The sequence below is a fragment of the Oppia nitens genome, unplaced genomic scaffold (assembly GCF_028296485.1).
Source record: "Oppia nitens isolate AA-2021 unplaced genomic scaffold, nextdenovo-longstitch-racon4-pilon3 scaffold2_pilon_pilon_pilon, whole genome shotgun sequence".
NCBI classification, from domain to species: domain Eukaryota; kingdom Metazoa; phylum Arthropoda; class Arachnida; order Sarcoptiformes; family Oppiidae; genus Oppia; species Oppia nitens.
The window spans coordinates 2,102,415-2,124,197 of record NW_026533210.1 but is presented as its reverse complement, the minus strand read 5'-3'; the positions used below and the strand labels follow the sequence as shown (position 1 = coordinate 2,124,197).

At 26.0% G+C, this 21,783-nt stretch overlaps 3 protein-coding genes across 3 annotated transcripts; all 3 read right to left on the bottom strand.

Moving 5' to 3' along the window:
* Positions 1 to 6,867: 6,867 nt before the first annotated feature.
* LOC128955538 (cytochrome P450 3A24-like) lies at positions 6,868 to 8,966 on the bottom strand. Its single transcript, XM_054301212.1, has 6 exons — positions 8,750 to 8,966; positions 8,511 to 8,660; positions 8,253 to 8,430; positions 7,839 to 8,183; positions 7,293 to 7,758; positions 6,868 to 7,217 (listed from the first exon to the last, which is right to left on the bottom strand). Exons 1-6 carry the CDS (start codon positions 8,818 to 8,820, stop codon positions 6,868 to 6,870), a joined length of 1,560 nt encoding a protein of 519 aa, XP_054157187.1. The 5' UTR covers positions 8,821 to 8,966.
* An 866-nt stretch (positions 8,967 to 9,832) lies between these two features.
* LOC128956189 (cytochrome P450 3A24-like) lies at positions 9,833 to 12,325 on the bottom strand. The gene is made up of 6 exons (XM_054301874.1): positions 12,196 to 12,325; positions 11,937 to 12,086; positions 11,645 to 11,822; positions 11,173 to 11,514; positions 10,592 to 11,051; positions 9,833 to 10,495 (listed from the first exon to the last, which is right to left on the bottom strand). The coding sequence occupies exons 1-6, from the start codon at positions 12,264 to 12,266 to the stop codon at positions 10,146 to 10,148; spliced, it is 1,551 nt and encodes a 516-aa protein (XP_054157849.1). The 5' UTR covers positions 12,267 to 12,325; the 3' UTR covers positions 9,833 to 10,145.
* Positions 12,326 to 13,243: 918 nt separating this feature from the next.
* Positions 13,244 to 18,161, bottom strand: LOC128955537 (cytochrome P450 3A24-like). Its single transcript, XM_054301210.1, has 7 exons — positions 17,740 to 18,161; positions 16,964 to 17,668; positions 15,028 to 15,177; positions 14,711 to 14,888; positions 14,275 to 14,616; positions 13,664 to 14,132; positions 13,244 to 13,593 (listed from the first exon to the last, which is right to left on the bottom strand). Exons 1-7 carry the CDS (start codon positions 18,159 to 18,161, stop codon positions 13,244 to 13,246), a joined length of 2,616 nt encoding a protein of 871 aa, XP_054157185.1.
* Between the last annotated feature and the right edge of the window lie 3,622 nt (positions 18,162 to 21,783).

Genomic DNA, 21,783 nt, shown 5'->3' with positions numbered 1-21,783 from the left:
AATAATAATAATAATAATAATAATAATAATAATAATAATAATAATAATAATAATAATAATAATAATAATAATAATAATAATAATAATAATAATAATAATAATAATAATAATAATAATAATAATAATAATAATAATAATAATAATAATAATAATAATAATAATAATAATAATAATAATAATAATAATAATAATAATAATAATAATAATAATAATAATAATAATAATAATAATAATAATAATAATAATAATAATAATAATAATAATAATAATAATAATAATAATAATAATAATAATAATAATAATAATAATAATAATAATAATAATAATAATAATAATAATAATAATAATAATAATAATAATAATAATAATAATAATAATAATAATAATAATAATAATAATAATAATAATAATAATAATAATAATAATAATAATAATAATAATAATAATAATAATAATAATAATAATAATAATAATAATAATAATAATAATAATAATAATAATAATAATAATAATAATAATAATAATAATAATAATAATAATAATAATAATAATAATAATAATAATAATAATAATAATAATAATAATAATAATAATAATAATAATAATAATAATAATAATAATAATAATAATAATAATAATAATAATAATAATAATAATAATAATAATAATAATAATAATAATAATAATAATAATAATAATAATAATAATAATAATAATAATAATAATAATAATAATAATAATAATAATAATAATAATAATAATAATAATAATAATAATAATAATAATAATAATAATAATAATAATAATAATAATAATAATAATAATAATAATAATAATAATAATAATAATAATAATAATAATAATAATAATAATAATAATAATAATAATAATAATAATAATAATAATAATAATAATAATAATAATAATAATAATAATAATAATAATAATAATAATAATAATAATAATAATAATAATAATAATAATAATAATAATAATAATAATAATAATAATAATAATAATAATAATAATAATAATAATAATAATAATAATAATAATAATAATAATAATAATAATAATAATAATAATAATAATAATAATAATAATAATAATAATAATAATAATAATAATAATAATAATAATAATAATAATAATAATAATAATAATAATAATAATAATAATAATAATAATAATAATAAAGGAGGCACAGTGGTGTAGTGGTTAGTGTGTAGGGCTATTTAGTGTAATGGAGAGTAAGATCTATAGTTCGAGCCCCGATGTGGTAAAGCAATTTTTCTGAGAAAAAAAATTGTTTTCACTGTGTTTCCCGTCCCTGCCCAACCAACGCTGTTTAGGACGGCCAACTTAAGTAGTATGGGGAAAGCGGGGTGCTAAGTGAGGACGAGTTTCTGCCCGACCCGGGTATCGGTACTTCGGTATCGGTGCCCACCTGGGGGTACCCGCAAGGGTGCTCCCACCCGGGGGTGCCTGTAAAAAGGTGCCCCCACCCCGAAGGGACGTCCGCAAGGATGTCCCTTCACCCTTCGAGTATTTACTCGTCCTCACACGCAATGGCCACTTTTGTTTCAAAAAATAAAAAAATCCTATTTCAACAAACACATGTTAGTGGTGAGAAATGGGTGGCAATAGACACATGTTAGTGTTGAGCTTTCTCTAGGGACCGGGACCCCGTAAAAAGGCCACAAAATATATAAATATGATTACACGTAGTCGTAGGAATAACGGGGGGTGTTCGGGAGGTACCCTCTCAAATAAATCCCGCGTTCAGCAGGTAGGCATTGACTGCAGTTCGTTAAGTATGCATCATATCCCACGCAGTGATGTGCTATGCGGGCAAAGCTGTGATGTAATGCGACCGCAGACTAGTCAACAAAATCAGACTAACCTCCAAAATGTTTCAGTTCAAGCTGGTTCTCAGCAACAACTGACCAATTTGGTTGACAAATCGCAAAAGCGCATGAGATGGACACATGAGATGAATACCTTGATAATGCGCGAATACTACAGATCAACTCGACTCGAAACAAATATGACTGATTACAGAAACCAAATATACTTAGCATTCAAACAAAAATATCCAGAACTAAATGTAACGGAACAAAGAATTGCAGACCAACGGCGATTCTTAGCAAAGAATAATAAAATATCCCCGATCGAATTACAAGAAATCAAACAACAAGTAGCACATGAACTATCATTAAATGAAACAACTGAATTAAATACCACAGTAGAAGTAGTGCCAGAAATAGAAGAGACACCTACAACAACAGATAACATAAACAATACAAATGATGAAATAAACAGAATAACAGCAGAAAATGAACTAAAAACATCTTTAGAACAATATAAAGACTTTGAAATAGAATTCAGACCTAAATTACCAAAAATAAGAAGTGGCATTAAAACAAGATCTACTATAATATCGATAAATGATATACTTAAAGATTACATCGAAGAAAATATGTCGTTGAGCGCAATTAATACAATAACGTATTGTGCAGCAGTAGCAGTATCGAGACTCTTAGGCTACAAAATAGAACACATGTCTACAACAAAACCAAATCAAGAAATTGTAATACCTAAATGGCAAAAGCGAATAGAGACACGGATAGAAGGGAAAAGAAAAATAATTGGAAGAATAACGCAAGTGTTAAATGGAAACAAATCAAAAAGACTTAACCAATCATTAAAAGATATATACCGATCATTACAAACAAAACCTGGAAAACTTGAATTTGAATCCATAATCCGAAATTACAACGACACATTAAAACAAACAGTTCAAGCACTATCACAAAGAATTAGAAGATATAAAATACAAAGCGAAAGACGAAAACAAAATACAATGTTCTATAATAACGAAAAAATGTTCTATAGAAATCAAAATAAAATAAATTCAAGCAATTATAACAATACACCACAAATAGATGAAATAGAAAACTACTGGAAAGAAATCTGGAGTAACCCAAAGGAATATAAAGAATCTAATTGGATAAATGATATTGAAGATGAAAATAAAGAAATACCTCATATGACTTCAGTAAATATAATTAAAGATGACTTAACCGAAGCCCTCAAGAAATCCCACAATTGGAAAAGCCCAGGACAAGACAAAATACAAAACTTCTGGTACAAACACTTTACAACAATACATGAACCAATGGCAATAGCAATGGATAAAATAATACAAACAGGACAAACCGATGACTTCCTCACTTCCGGAATAACATATCTACTCCCAAAAACAGAAAATACATCAGATCCCAGCAAATATAGACCAATCACTTGCTTAACAACAATGTATAAAATCCTAACATCCATAATATCAACAAAAATATATAATCATTTAAGCAACAACAACATAATAGCTGAAGAACAAAAAGGCTGTATAAAACACTCTATGGGCTGTAAAGAGCAATTAACAATAGACAATATCATAACAATAAGAGCTCGTCAAAAACATAGAAATCTTGAAATGGCATACATAGACTATAAGAAAGCATTCGATTCAGTCCCTCATAAATGGTTATTAAGAGTGTTAAAACTATATAAAATTGACAACACACTGATAAACACATTAGAAAATATGATGAAAAAATGGAATACTAAATTGTGTGTCAATACAAATAATGGAACAAAAATAAGTACAGAAATCAAAATAAATAGAGGAATATTTCAAGGAGATTCACTCAGTCCTCTGTGGTTCTGCTTAGCCATAAACCCACTGTCATCACTACTTAAAAAGCTAAAAGGCGTAAATCTAAAATCAAGTGATACAAAATATAATCTAACACATCTACTATATATGGACGACTTAAAACTATACGCCGAAAAAGAATCTGATTTAAATGCAATGCTAAAAACAACAGAAACTTTCTCCAATGATATAAATATGGAATTCGGATTAGATAAATGTGCTATAATGAAACTGAAAAGAGGAGTCTATTCTGAAAGAAATCAATACGAAACTGAAAACGGATATATAAAGGCACTAGAAAATGGAGATATATATAAGTACTTAGGAATTAAGCAAATGCATAAATCTAAAATGACAGAAGTTAAAGAAGAAATAAAGAAAACATTAAACCAAAGAATAATAAAAATACTAAAATCTCAACTAAACTCAAACAACAAATTCAAAGCCATAAACACTTGGACTATACCTGTACTGACATACTCGTTCGGAATAATAAAATGGAGTAAAACAGAACTTGAGACCATTGAAAGACATATAAGGCGACATCTTACAATGTTTGGACTACACCACCCTAGAAGTTCTGTAGCACGACTGTGTGTTAGTAGAAAGCATGGGGGTAGAGGGTTACTAAACATTGTAAGCCTTGAAGCCAAACAGCGAGAATTGCTGAGAAAATACCATCAACAAAAATGCAATGTCTCAGAGCTCCACAAAATAACATCAACACTTGATTACAACTACACACCTCTAAATCTCAGCAATAATGAACATCAAATAGAAATACAAAATGAAAAAGAGAGGATTAACACATGGGCCTCAAAAGAACTCCACGGTAGATATAGAGCAGAACTCAACCAAACACACGTAGACGAAGAAATGTCTACAAAATGGTTGAAGTACGCCGGTCTTCATGGAGAGACAGAGGGGTTCATGATGGCAATACAAGATCGAGTGATTCCGACACGAAACCATCAGAAATACATCCAAAAGCTAAATATACCAACAGACAAGTGCAGGATGTGTCATATGGAGTCCGAAACAATAGAACATATACTAAACGGGTGTAAAGTACTCACAAACACCGAGTACCTAAGCCGTCACAACCAAGTAGCCAAAATCATACATCAGGAATTGGCAATAAGATTCGGACTAATCAAAGAACCATTACCATACTATAGATACGAGCCACAAAGTGTAATGGAAAGCAACAGAGCCAAGCTCTACTGGGATAAAGAAATAAGAACAGATAAGACTGTGGCCCACAACCGCCCAGATATAGTACTAGTAGACAAACATCAAGATAAGGCATACATAATTGACATAGCGGTCCCACTAACACACAAACTACAGGACACGCATAGTGAGAAACGCCGAAAATATACAGACTTGGCCTATGAGATCAATAAGATGTGGCGCATTAAGAAAGTTGAAATCATACCTATAATCCTGTCATCAATGGCCGTAATACCGAAAAATCTGGCCCTAAGTTTGGAATCACTGGAAATCAGAAAAACTAAGATCTATGAAATGCAAAAAGCAGTGATACTTCAGAGTTGTAGAACAGTCAGAAAAGTACTAGACTTGAGTTGAGTCTAACCAGTCGTGTCTCTGCCACCAAAAGTGGCCGACACAACTGTGATCACACCGGAACAACCGTGATATACAAAGATAATAATAATAATAATAATAATAATAATAATAATAATAATAATAATAATAATAATAATAATAATAATAATAATAATAATAACAAACAATTATTTTGTACGCCCTTGACTGTGATATCGTGTACAAAGTGTATATCATATATTTTTTATTAAAAAAAATTATCAAGCTAATTTTATATTCTATAAAATTCAATATATAATTTTCCTAAATGTTTACAACAATTTACAGTTAATTTATTTGAGTTAGTTAATTTTATTTATTTAGTTAATTACATAAACAAATATTATTACAATCTGTACAATTTTACTACGTTCGGGTCTTACAGGACTCAATATCAAAATTACAAAAAAAAAATAAAAATTTATCTGGCTAATTTTAAATATAATAAAAAATTATACATATTTAATATAAATTTTAAAAACAAAATGTAAATTAAATTTAAAAAAAACAATACTTACAAATAAAGTCCAATCAATAGTGTTATAATAATAGCTAATGAATTTAAGCCAAACAAAGCCGAGAAAATCATTTTTATTGTTGTTGTTATAAATAATAATTAGTAGATTAATAAGTAATGATTTTTTAAAATTATTATAAAAATATTAAGAGTTGAAATAAATTAAAAGACAAAATTAAAATACACTTTTCCAAGTGTTTATATACTGTTTAGTAACTGATTTATTGATAATAAGTTTAAATTATATCTATCATAAAAGTGATATAACTTGTTTATAATAATTATAACAGTAATTATAACTGTAATAAAATAATATTAACAACCAATAGAATTATACGAATCAGAATATATAATTAATTGTAAATAATTTTTTTTATTATCTTATCTTTGTCAATTTTTAAAAAAATAATTAAAAATACAGTAATTACTATAATAGTTTTTAAAACTATTTATTTATAATATTGATATATACAAAACAAATATTATTAGCTATAGTACATTAAGATCAATATATGACCTTGATTATTTATAAACATTTAACACACAATTTATTTCTATGTCTTATCACTATTAGTTATAATTAGTTTTATTTATTAATATAAATTATTTAATAATATTCGGTATTATAGACAAAATATAAATATTAAACACAATATTATTATTATTATTATTTATATTTTTAAATATATAATATTAATATTCAAATGATAGCTAGTTTTTTAAATACTAATAATAAATATAGTAAATATTTTTTTAATCAAAAAAGGATATGATATTGTTTAAAAATAAATATTATAAATATATTGTATATCTAATTTACCCATAACTATTTGTAATTGTTTATATAGAGTATAATATTAATATTTAATATATATATTTATACTTTTTACATGAAATTGTTATTTTTATAATACTGTTAATGATACTAATTATTTGTTATGTAAGAAAATAAAAAAAATCAATTAGTTAATAATAAGTTTAATTAATAATAACAAATAATAAATTTATGAATCAATAATAAAGTTTTTTAAATTCTGTGTTCAATTCCAACGTTTATAGCATCGGTAGTCAAAAGGATTTCATATTTCTTGGGTTTCAACGGAATAGTAGTGTTGGCTGTCTTTACAAACTTGTATTTTGTGATCAGGTATGCGACAGCTGTCTTGACTTCCATCAATGCAAACCTCATTCCCACACAATTTCTGGGACCCAAACCAAACGGCATATAAGTATAGGGAACTAACTTATCCCGATTGTAGGGCATAAACCGTTCGGGATCCCAACGATCGGGTTCGGGATAGTATTCGGGATTGTGATGCAGTACTTGAATATCAAAGTTAACGAGCATTCCTTTGGGAATTGTTAGTCCGGTATCGCCTAATATATATCAATTAAAAACATCAAAATTGAAATATCTTTTAAAAATAATTTCGTTTTATTTCAATTACAAACCTATAGTATAATCTTCAACAGCCTGACGACTAACAGCCGTAAGYGGATTATAGATACGTAATGTTTCGGCAATACAGGCCTCCAGGTATGGCATTTGGGCTATAGTTTCGTAGTCGTAGTTACCATTAAATTTGTTTACTTCTTCGTACAGTTTTTGTTGACAATCAGGACTGATGGCCAACGAATAAAACAGATGAGCCAATGTTGTGGCCGTTGTCTCGTAACCGGCCACAAAAAATAATAACGAAGTGGCCAACAGATCCGTATCAGTGATATCTCCTTTTGGTTTATTATACTTCAGACTGTCTGTCGTACCATAAAGTTCTTCGCTTTTGTCGCCACCAATCACTTCCTGATCATCACTCGTGTCCATTGTCTTGTTTTGTGCATTTAGTATCAACTGTAGATAATCCTTATGTTTTTTGCCATTGATCTCAGATTTTCTTTGCGTGACTATTGACTTAATCTGTTTGATTAAAAAAATATATATTGATTTTTGTTTGTTATGAAAATAAATAGTATTCAATGACTCTTTACGACACTTACAGCGTTAACAAAAAAATTAGTTGCCGTCGGATCCAAAAATTTCAGACCCGACCATTGCAACAGTTTTTGCGATATTTGCATCAATACAAACACTGCCCAAACACGCCAACTGCCCCGAAACACTTTCTGGGCATTCAATATAAATTCATTGCGTTTTTGGTCATTATATGTATCGATTTGTGTACCAAACGCACAGATAGCTATGACATCCATCGTTAGATTACCCATTGTTTTCTTCATTTCAACCTCTTTCTTGTCCGATAAGTGTTTGTCCAAACGTTTGATACAATCAATAATAATCGGATGCATTGAACGCATTTTACCGGATGAAAATGTCGGTGATATCTAATTTAAGGATTTTCAATTAAAACAAACAAACAAATTAATATATCATATAATTATTTTTTTAATTACAATTGATCTCATTTTCTTCCAGTCGTCACTTTTCAAGTTAAACAATGATCTGTCGTTAATCGGATCACCCGTTTCGAAGTCGTTGCGGTCGACAAACAAATGAAAGTCTTTAATATTCATATCTTTGACTATTTCGGGATCCGATACCACAAGTACTGGACGATCGGCAATGAATAATCTAATATTTAATTTTCAAATTTAATTATAATTATAATTATTTTGTTTATTGTTGTTGTTATTATGATTGTTAATACTAACCCATAAATTTTGCCAAATTTTTTATAGTTATCCATATTTATTTCACCTAATGATTTGGAAAATATTTGCCACATTGTGCCCAAACCGGGTATTGGTTTCGGGCCATTGATACCCCGGGATGACCAGAATTTAAAGTTTCGGGTCAAATAGCTTTTTAAGTTAAACAAAAAAATTTAAAGTTATTTTTTACTATAATCAGTACTAAATGTAAATTTAAGAAAATAAAACACAATACTTACAAATAAATTGCTATCAATAGTGTTGTTATAATAATTAATGAATTTAAACTAAACAGTGCCGAGAAAATCATTTTGTTGTTGTTGTTGTAAATACTTTATTATAATTAATTATTATAATATTATTAATTAATAATTAAATTAATTTATTAATTCATTAGATAAGTTGCAACAAAAATAAAAGTCACATATTAAATAAACTTTTTACAAGTGTTTATATATACTTTATTATATCAATATTATAAATTACTTTAAATGTATTTAATAGTGATATCCAAAATAATGTATAAACTTGTTTTATGATTATTACAGTAATAATAGGATAGTAATAATAATAACAACCAATAGGATGCCTAAATCAAGGTCTAAATCGTCATATAATTATCAATTGCTATCAACAAACAAAAAACTTGATTTTAATTTTAACTTTTCATGTTTTACTTAATATTAAACTATTGTATATTAAATACTTGTTATTGCATCAGAAATAAAATATTGCAATATTGAAGAAATTGATGAAAATAATTAATACTTTAAATATTATTATTATTGTTATACACTTAAATCAGTATAATATTATATAATGCAATTGTAAATAATATTATTAGTTTATTATTGTCAATTAAAATTATTTATTTTTTTAAAAATATATACTGATTATAATAAAGGTTAAATTATTTATTAAATAGACATGCAAAAAAAACAATATTATCAGGTGCAATAAATTAAGTTCAACATATAACCTTGATAATATGATATAAGTATTATATAATTATATCATATACTTATATATACAGTTTAATATTTACATTACTAATAATAAATATACTGATTAAACTTTAAAGTTATAAGTAGTTTATTAATTAATATAAATTATTAAATTAAAAATTAAATTAAAAAATACAAAATATAAATATTAAACACAAAATTATTATTATTAATAATATTATTATTTTGAATAATGATATTTTTCACTAAAATTTACAATTAGTTAAACTAATACAGTAGTAGTGATATCAATACTAATTAAAATCAATAGTAATTTTTTTTAATAAGTAAAAACGGATATGATTTTGTGACAAAAAAATAAATATTTGCTAATATCTATAACATTTAGTATTTAAAAATTACATTATTTTAAAAATAAATACACTTTATATTTAAAATAAAATATTTAAAATAATCATCAGTTATAAACATATACAGTATTATCCAGTAACTGAGTGCAGTGTACTGTATCCCTAAATCATCAATAAGTCTACTAAAATTAAATAATTGGTTTGAATGTATGTGTTTAACCAGTAAGAAAAAAATATTATTAGTATTCATATACACAATAGTTATACTCAAAATAAATTTAAAAAAAACAAATTGTTTTTTTTAATAATATTTTAAACAATTAATTTCTGTGTTCAATACCGACAAACTTGTCGCCAGTATTCAATAAAAACTCAAATTTCTTGGGTTTCAACGGAATAGTAGTGTTGGCTGTCTTTACAAACTTATATTTAGTGATCAGGTATGCGACGGCTGTCTTGGCCTCCATCAGTGCGAACCTCATTCCCACACAATTTCTGGGACCCAAACCAAACGGCATATAAGTATAGGGAACTAACTTATCCCGATTGTAGGGCATAAACCGTTCGGGATTCCAACGATCGGGTTCGGGATAGTAGTCGGGATTGTGATGTAAAGTTTCGACATCAAAATTAACGAGCATTCCTTTGGGAATTGTTAGTCCGGTATCGCCTAAAATAAATATAATGCTAATTATTAATACAAGTTTTATTTTATATATATTTATTTTTAATAATATATATTTTATAAACTTATTTATATACAGACCTATAGTATACTCATCGGCAGCCATACGACCGACTGCTGTAATCGGTGTGTATAGACGTAATGTTTCGGCGACACAGGCCTCCAGATATGGCATTTGGGCGATACTTTCGTAGTCATACTTACCATCAATTTGTTTGATCTCTTCGTACAGTCTTTGCTGGCAATCCTGATTGACGGCCAACGAATAAAACAGATGAGCCAACGCTGTGGCAGTTGTCTCATAACCGGCCACAAAGAAAACAAACGAAGTGGCCAACAGATCCGTATCGGTTACCTCTCCTTTGAGATCATTATATTTTAGACTATCTGTAACACCGAATATCTCCGGATTTAAGTCATCCATTTCTTGATCATCAATGGTATCTTGTGTTTTGTTTTGTGCGTTAATCATGAGTTGTATATAATCTTTATATCTTTTAGCATTTCCTTCGGCTTTACGTCTAACGACAATCGACTGAATCTATTAATCAATTTTTTTCATTATTTTAGAGATTATTAGATAAGTGTTAATAAATCTTTTAATAATTATTTATTATTTTTTTCATAACCCTCAACAACAACAACAACAACAACAAACTTACGGCATTTCTGAAAAAGTTTTCAGCTCCGGGATCCAGAAACTTGACGCCTAACCAATTGGCAAACTTTTTCGATATCATCAACAATATGAGTGCCACCCAAACCCGCCAATTGCCGCGAAACACTTTCTGTGCGTTTAGTACAAAATCGCTAGTTTTTTCGGCATAGGTATCGATTCGGGTGCCAAAAGCACAGGTAGCTATGACATCCATTGTCAGATTACCCATTGTTTGTTTCAATTCAATCTCTGTCTTATCCGCTAAGTGTTTGTCTAGACGTACGATACAGTCGATGATAAGCGGATGCATTGAACGCATTTTACCCGACGAAAAGGTTGGCGATATCTATTTAAACAAAAAAATTCAAATAACAATTAAATTATATTTAAAAAAATAGTTATTAGTTTTTTGTTATATTTTATGTTTAAGTAATTAATTAATTAATTAAATATTTTTTATGTATCCATTCAATTACAATTGATCTCATTTTCTTCCACTCGTCGCCCTTCAAGTTAAACATTGATCTGTCGTTCATAGGGTCGCCAGTGTCCAGATCGTTGCGGTCGACAAACAAATGAAAGTCTCTAATATTCATTTCCTTTATCAGATCGGGATCGGCAATGGTAAGCACCGGGCGATCGGCCATAAATACACTAATTATTAATAATAAATCCATTTTTAATTCAGTACAGTGTGTTTGTTAGCAAACAAACAAAACAAACAAAATCTTGAAAATTATTTAATTAATTTTTTTGGATAATACTAACCCATATATTTTTCCATATTTTTTGTAATTATCCAAATTTATTTCGCCCATTGGCTTGAAAAATAGTTGCCAAAATGTGCCCAAACCGGGTATTGGTTTCGGGCCATTGATTCCCCGAGACGTCCAGTAGTTGAAGTTACGGGTCAGATAACTAAACACATGAAAATTATTATCATTATTATTATTAGTTTATCATAATTTTAAAAACGTTTTTTAAATAAAACTAATTTTTAAAAAAAATTATGTATAATAAAACTTACAAATAAAGTGCTACCAAAATGGTAATAAAAATAATTATTGTATTCAAACTAAACAATATCGAGAAAATCATTTTTTTTAAACAATTATTTTAATTCTCAACTTTTATGTAAAAAAATATAAATATTAATAAGATTTTTAAAAATTCAGTACTAATTTTCTATTAACAACTTTATATATATATATATAATTACATCAATAAAAGTGTTTCTGTTATCTAATGTGTTTAACAATAACAATAGTAACAGTTAAACAATTTTTTTGTATATGATTTTATCGTTTAATATTTAAATGATAAGTGTATAACCAATTAAAAAAGTGGTTATTTCAAGGACTATACTACTATAATAATAATAACAAACAATTATTTTGTACGCCCTTGACTGTGATGTCGAGTACAAAGTATATATCATATATATATTTTTTAAACAAAAATTATCAAGCTAATTTTATATTCAACAAAATTCAATATATATACAGTATAGAGATTTCCTTAAATGTTTACAACAATTTTACAGTTAATTTATTTGAATTAGTTAAATTTATTTATTTAGTTAATAGAAAAAAAATTAGTTAATTTTGTTTACATAAATAAAATATTAAATAACTATAATATCATAATTTTGATGACTTTAAATTAGTATTTTTCAATAACAAATATATGTTTATGTTTAGTTTATCATGGGTACAGGTACATTGGGATCATAATGACCTTGAATATACCATTTATAATTATATAATGCTTAGTTGTTTATTTTATTTAATGTATATTTGATTGACTTAATATGAGACTATATCAGGACTCTCCCGACTAATTGTTTATTTTTTTTTTTGAATATCTAGTTAACCATAATTTAAATATAATAAAAGTGACCAATGTCAAAGTTATAGACAATTTTATACAATTTATATCAATATACAGTATATTAAATTGATTATTTTATAATATTTAAATTGTACGATTTATTTTCAGTTATTTATCAGTATTAAATAAAAAAATTGTTTTTATTAATAAATATTTTTTTTTTAAATATATATAATTTAAAAAAATCAATTTCTGTGTTCAATACCGACAAACTTGTCGCCAGTATTCAATAAAAACTCAAATTTCTTGGGTTTCAACGGAATAGTAGTGTTCGGTGTTTTCACAAACTTGTATTTTGTGATCAGGTATGCAACGGCTGTCTTTGTCTCCATCAATGCAAACCTCATTCCCACACAATTTCTGGGACCCAAACCAAACGGCATATAAGTATAGGGAACTAACTTATGCCGATTGTAGGGCATAAACCGTTCGGGATTCCAACGATCGGGATCGGGATAGTATTCGGGATTATTATGTAAAGTTTGAATATCAAAATTAACGAGCATTCCTTTGGGAATTGTTAGTCCGGTATCGCCTAAAATAAATATAATAACATTTATTTAATACAACTTATATTATTATAATCTGGATCTGGTATTACATACCTATAGTATACTCATCGGCAGCAATACGAGCGGTTGCTGTAAGCGGACTATACAGACGTAATGTTTCGGCGACACAGGACTCCAGATATGTCATTCGGGCGATACTTTCGTAGTCATACTTACCATCAAATTGTTTGGTCACTTCATCGTAGAGTTTTTGCTGACAATCCTGATTGACGGCCAACGAATAAAACAGATGAGCCAATGTTGTGGCCGTTGTCTCATAACCGGCCACAAAGAAAACAAAACTAGTGGCCAACACATCCCAATCGGTTATCTCTCCTCTAAGATCTTTGTATTTCAAACTGCTGTCTGTTGAACCAAATATCACCCGATCTAAGTCATCCACTTCTTGGTCATCAATGGTATCCATTAATGTTTTGTTTTGTGCGTTAATCATGAGTTGTATATAATCTTTATATATCTTTGAATTTCCTTCGACTTTACGTCTGGAGACAATTGACTGAATCTATTATTTCAAAAAAATAATTTTTACTTAAAAATATCTCAACATTTTTATTGTTATTTATAGTATATTTGTACTAATGATACTATTTTTTGTTTGTTTGTTTTTAACAAATTTTTATAATCTAATTATAAAAAAAACTTACAGCTGTTTTGAAAAAGTTTTCAGCACCGGGATCCAGAAACTTGATACCAAACCAATTGGCCAATCGTTTCGATATCAACAACAATATCAGTGTAAACCAAACCCGCCAATTGCCGCGAAAAACTTTTTGTGCGTGTATTACAAAATCGCTAGTTTTTTCGGCGTATGTATCGATTCGGGTACCGAAAGCACAGGTAGCTATGACATCCATTGTCAGATTACCCATTGTTTTCTGCATCTCAACCACTGTTTTGTCCGATAAGTGTTTGTCTAGACGTGCGATACAATCGATGATAAGCGGATGCATTGAACGCATTTTACCCGACGAAAAGGTCGGGGATATCTATTTAAAAAAAATCAAATAACAATTAAATTAAATTTTTTAAAATAAAAAATAGTTATTAGTTTTGGTTATATTTTATGTATAATTAAATTACAATTGATCTGATTTTCTTCCACTCGTCGCCTTTTAAGTTAAACATTGATCGGTCGTTCATAGGATCACCTGTTATGAGATCGTTTCGGTCGACAAACATATGAAAGTCTCTAATATTCATCTGTTTTATCAGATCGGGATCGGCTACCGTCAGCACCGGGCGATTGACCATAAATACACTAATTATTTATAATATTATATACAAATTGATCTGTTAGTAATGTTTTCTGTTATTTTTTTTAAATAATAATTTAAGCTCTTAACAAGCAAACAAACAAAAAAAAACTTAAATAAATAAATTTTTTAGATAATACTAACCCATATATTTTTCCATATTTTTTATAATTATCCAAATTTATTTCACCAATTGGTTTGTAAAATATTTGCCACAATGTACCCAAACCGGGTACTGGTTTCGGGCCATTGATTCCCCGAGACGTCCAGTAGTTGAAGTTACGGGTCAGATAACTAATCAAAAAAAATATTAGTTTTTTTATAATTAATAATAAACTTACAAATAAAGTGATATCAAAATAGTAGCAAAAATTATTATTGAATTCAAACTAAACAGTATCGAGAAAATCATTTTATTTTTTTAAAAACTTAATTATTAATAAAATTTTCTAAATTCATTATTAGCTATTATTTTATATCTTTTATACAATAGTTGTTAGAAATTTATGTAGTTTTTTGATAATTACATTTACGTAAATAACTAATTTTTGTGTATATATACTGTATATACTTTATGAACTAATCGTTCAAAATTCAAATGATTAGTTTATAACAAGAAAAAGTTGTTATTTCAAGGACTATAATAATAATAATAATAATAACAAATAATAATTTGATAATAATTATTAAATATTATTGCAAGCTATTGACTGGTATGTCGAGTACACATATGTTTACAAATAATAAATAAATCTATCTAGCTAATTTTATATATAAATATTTATAATAAAGATTTTCTAAATGTTTGACTAAAATTAGTTTTTAAATAAACAATATCAGAAAATAATTAATTAAATTATTCAATCTAGATGATTTAGACAATTTTACTATTTATGTATTTGCAATTACATTGTTTAATAAACAAACAAGTTTATTTAGTTTATTATCAGGGTACATTGGGATCATTACGTCCTTCAAATATAACATTGTAATTATAATGGGAGTTATCTATAATATTATGTTATATATATATATATATATATATTAAACCATTATATAATATTTATATAAATTTATACAATATTACAGTAGATTAATTATAATGGATAAACTTTAAACAATAAACATCATCTTTAAAAATTAATTTACTATTATATTATATAAAAGTATAATAATTAAAAAATAAAATAAAAAATAATCTTTAACTAATGGTAAATTATTATGAAATGATATAATTTATTTTTTAAAAAATTACAATTATTTATTATAGATAATATTTAATTTATTAATTAGAAAATAATTCTGTAACAAAATATAATTAATTTTAAATCATAAAAATACTATAATAATTATTGTTTAATATAATTTGCAAACATACTATTAATTTAAAAGTTATTCATATTTATATATTGTAGTTATAATACAAATATTGTAAAGTGATAGATATAAGTGATAAAATTAAAAAAAAACATTTAGTAAATACTGTGCATTTTAAAAAAATATATTTGATATAAAATACAAAATATATTTTATATAACTATTATAATAAAATCGTTATACTGTAATAATCTAAATAAATTACAATAATATCAACAAAAAAAATATTAAAATAAAATACATTTATATTTTTTGAATTATCATAATGATGCACTTGTATAGTACATTAAATTAACAAATATATTAACTAGTACAATTATACTAATTTTAGAAAAAAAACATATTTTTCATCATTTAAATAATTTGATGAATTTTTATTTAAAATAACTAATATCTATATTATCTCTATTATTTGATTTATTATTATTGGTATAATTATAATTACTATTAGTAACCAGTAATCAAAGGGTATGTCACCCGTGATGTCCATACATTTGTCTTTAAATAATGACTACGCGATGCTGGCCTCCGATTACTGGTTGATCTACTAGTGGTTTGCAATTTACGGACAGTCGGTGTCTTCAAACGATTAGTTACATTTAAATTGTAATTATTTTGTCGATAAAACCAATGATATTTGTTTTGAATGAAAACAGCAAAATTTGATAAACATTTTGTTAGCATTATAAATGAAAAGCCAAACCATAGGTTAACATAACTGCCAATATAGGAGAGAAACTCTTCAACCAATATCTTTGCCGAATGAGTGTAGACAAGATCGGGTACTACCGGTGCCAGTACTGGCACATACATGCCATCGACATCAAAATCTTTGTGCAATATATGTATGCGATAGTACTCTTGTGTACACTCGGAATGTAGGCCACACTTTTGGCGACAATTTTCGCCCATCATTTGATCCAATGAAAAATTTTTCATAAATTCATTGATTAAATCATGAATGATCTCATCGGATGTCTGATTGTAGGTCAGATAATTACCCGGCCATACACCGGGAAACAGTCGATGGGCTTCATCGATACGACAGTAGTCGATACACTGGCTCCTGGACTCATATCCCTGATCCTTGTAATCATAGCAATCCGTTTCGTACGGCAGTTTCAACGACTGGACAATAGTCCGTTCGTAAGTAATATGGCGGACAAAAGTCCGATTACGACTTATCCTCTGAAACGATATGTCAGTGAATTCGTGTCGCAAATAGTTCATCATTAGCTGTCGTCTCGGATGGGCTATCAATGTAATGGTCGACCCTTTGAAATGGTCTTTAAGTTTGATATAAAACAAACTCTGTGCCAAATCATTGAATGCCATATCGTTGTCGACAATAAATTGTTTGTCATTTATGGTCTGATTTGGTGACTGAGAAAATAGTGTAAAACATGATCTATAGAAAAAAAAATTATTATTTAATAATAGTTACAATTAGCAAATAATTTTAACCCCTCCCCCGCTAACCGTGAGAAGTCAATTGATTGTCTAATTTTTGAGATCTGATGACAATCGACACGATTTAGCTGAGTATTATGATATGAATTTGTTGTATTATTATTATTAATAATTGTGTTTATTAATTGTTGCGGTTTATAGATATTACAATTGTCGACAATATCTGACCAGTTTTGCAACAATTGAAACTGTTGTCTGATTGTTAGATTAATAAATAGTTGATCCAATTTTTCATTATAATCATTAGATTGTTTTTGGTTACCATTATTTGAAACATTTGTCAAATATTGTTGTCTCAATAGATCTCGTTTATGAAAACATATGGTAAATGCCGGCAACGATATCTCCTCAATGTTGTCGTAGTCGACAAATGTTGTAGTTTTATATGAAAAATATATTTGACATATTTGTATGGTTTCATACAAACACATTGATAGACAAATTAAATAAAATGTGAAACGATATAGTGTTGCAAATTTCAATAGTTTTCTATTGATAATTGTTTTTTTCATTGTTATTGTTATAAAAAGTTATTGAAAATAATAGCAAATTATGAATTAAACAAATTATTACAACTTAGAGTTAATAGTGAAAAATTAATAAACAAAAAACAATAGATATACAATCTATTTAAATAATTAATTAATAAATTTTTTTAATAAAATTTTTTAATAAATTTATTTCATACTAATTGAACTAACTTGTATTGAACACTGTATACACACAATATTAAATTCATATATATTTTTTAATAGACAGTATACTAAATTTTAATAATAATATTAGTATTATAAAATATATTTCCATACAATATTAATTAAGTGTATATCAATAATTGAAATGATATATAACTTAGTTAGCAATCTTTCATATAAAATCAAATATTTTATTTTTGTATAATTAAAATTGATTTTACCCTGTATAATTTTTAGTATATGTATCGCACGATTTAGTAATAGTTAATACTTTTATATTTTATTTAGTGTACAATGTACTAAAATATATATATATATATATATTAGTACATTGTATATATTATATACTGCATATATAATAATAGTATATAAATAAGATATTATTCATAAAGACAAATATTATAAACTATAATATATTTGTTTTGTTATTAATAGTACATTCAATAATATTTATAACTTATTTGAGTGCAATGTATGGGAATATCATATTAAAGTTATTCAAAATTAATCTAAATATATAATACATTTGTAATTTAGGCAAACTTTGTAAAAATATAGTATTAATAATAATAATAATTTTTTATATTAATTAAGATTTAATGCAAAGTGGGCTAACCTTGATTATACATTTTGTTTATTTGTAAATTAAAATCTATTGATCGATTGATCGATTGATATTGATATTGAATTTTATTATTTATTTATGGTAATAATAATATTAATAATATATTCATAAATTATTAATTATATTGTGTTTATAAACATATATATTGTATAACATGATTAAAATAAATACAATATAAAATCTATCGTTGTTTAAATAAATTATAAAAATTATTGAAAAAATTAACATATGAATTTTATTAATAAATAACTGATATAGATATTGTCTATTATTTTATTTATTTATATATTATTATATTAATATTATATATTATATAATAATATTATTATTAGTATTAGTAACCAGTAATCAAAGGGTATGTCACCCGTGATGTCCATACATTTGTCTTTAAATAATGACTACGCGATGTTGGCCTCCGATTACTGGTTGATCTACTAGTGATTTGCAATTTACGGACAGTCGGTGTCTTCAAACGATTAGTTATATTTAAATTGTAATTATTTTTCTGATAACACCAATGATATTTGTTTTGAATGAAAACAGCAAAATTTGATAAATATTTTGTTAGCATTATAAATGAAAAGCCAAACCATAGGTTAACATAACTGCCAATATAGGAGAGAAACTCTTCAAACAATATTTTTGCCAAATGAGTGTAGACAAGATCGGGTACTACCGGTGCCAGTACTGGCACATACATGCCATCGACATCAAAATCTTTGTGCAATATATGTATGCGATAGTACTCTTGTGTACACTCGGAATGTAGGCCACACTTTTGGCGACAATTTTCGCCCATTATTTGATCCAATGAAAAATTATTGTAATAATAGTGGAATAAATCGTGAATGATCTCATCGGATGTCTGATTGTAGGTCAGATAATTACCCGGCCATACACCGGGAAACAGTCGACGGGATTCATCGATACGACAGTAGTCGATACACTGGCTCCTGGACTCATATCCCTGATCCTTGTAATCATAGCAATCCGTTTCGTACGGCAGTTTCAACGACTGGACAATAGTCCGTTCGTAAGTAATATAGCGGACAAACGTCCGACGATTATGGGCTGACCTCTCAAATGATATATCAGTGAATTCGTTCCGAAAATAGTTCATCAGTTGCTGACGTCTCGGATGAGCTATCAATGTAATGGCCGACCCTTTAAACTGGTCTTTAAGTTTGATAAGAAACAAACTTTGTGTTAAATCATTGAATGCCATATCGTTGTCAACAATAAATTGTTTGTCGTCTGTAGTCTGATTTGATGACTGAGAAAACAGTGTAAAACATGATCTAATGAAAAAAAAAATTTAATAAATTTAAATTATTACAATAAAGTTACAAAATTCAATAGTTATTAATTATAAATTATTAGCAAATTTTAACCCCCAGTCCCCCTTTTTTCCTCCCTAACCGTGTAAAGTCCATTGATTGTCTAATTTTTGATATTTGGTGACATTGGATATGATTTGGTAAAGTATTATTATTATTATTATTAAATGAATCGGATATATAATTGATAATTAATTGTTGCGGTTTATAGATATTACAATTGTCGACAATATCTGACCAGTTTTGCAACAATTGAAACTGTTGTCTGATTGTTAAATTAATAAATAGTTGATCCAATTTTTTATTATAATCATTAGATTGTTTTTGGTTACCATTATTTGAAACATTTGTCAAATATTGTTGTCTCAATAGATCTCGTTTATGAAAACATATGGTAAATGCCGGCAACGATATCTCCTCAATGTTGTCGTAGTCGACAAATGTTGTTGTTTTATATGAAAAATATATTTGACATATTTGTATGGTTTCATACAAACACATTGATAGACAAATCAAATAAAATGTGAAACGATATAGTGTTGCAAATTTCAATAGTTTTCTATTGATAATTGTTTTTATCATTTTTTTTGTTATTGTTATAATAGTTATAGAAACTAATAGCAAATAATTTTTAAAAATAACAATTATATAATAATAATCATAATTGAAAAATTAACAAAAAAACAATAGATACAAAAAAAATATGTTTTAATTATTATATTTTATACTTTTTTATAAATGACATTTTTTATTAATTGAATTAAATTGTATAACAGTGTACACACACACACACATAATATTAAATTCATATATTTTTTATAAAACAGTATATAAATTTCAATAATAATAATATTAGTATTAGTATTATAAAGTATATTTCCATACAATAATAATTAAGTGTCTAATAGAAATGATTTATATATTAGTTAGCAATCTTTCTTAGAAAATCTAATATAAATTATTTTTGTATAATTAAAATTGATTTTACCTTGTATAATTTTCAGTATATGTATCTAGTATTTTAAATATTTTTATATTTTATTTAGTGAATAATGTACTAAAAAATATATATAATAATGATATACCGTACTGTATATATTTTTTTATATATATAAAATATATTATTCATAAAAACAAATATTATAAATTATACTATTTGTTTGTTGTTAATAATACAATAATAATAATAATAATAATATTGCGTAACTTATTGAGTGTAATGTATGTAAATATCATCATATGACAAGTTATTCAAAATTAATCTAAATATATAATACATTAAATGTAATCTAGGCTAACTTAATAAAAATACAGTAATAATAAAAATAATTTTTATATTAATTAAAGTTTCATGCATAGTGATTATACCTTGATTATACATTTTATTTATTTGTAA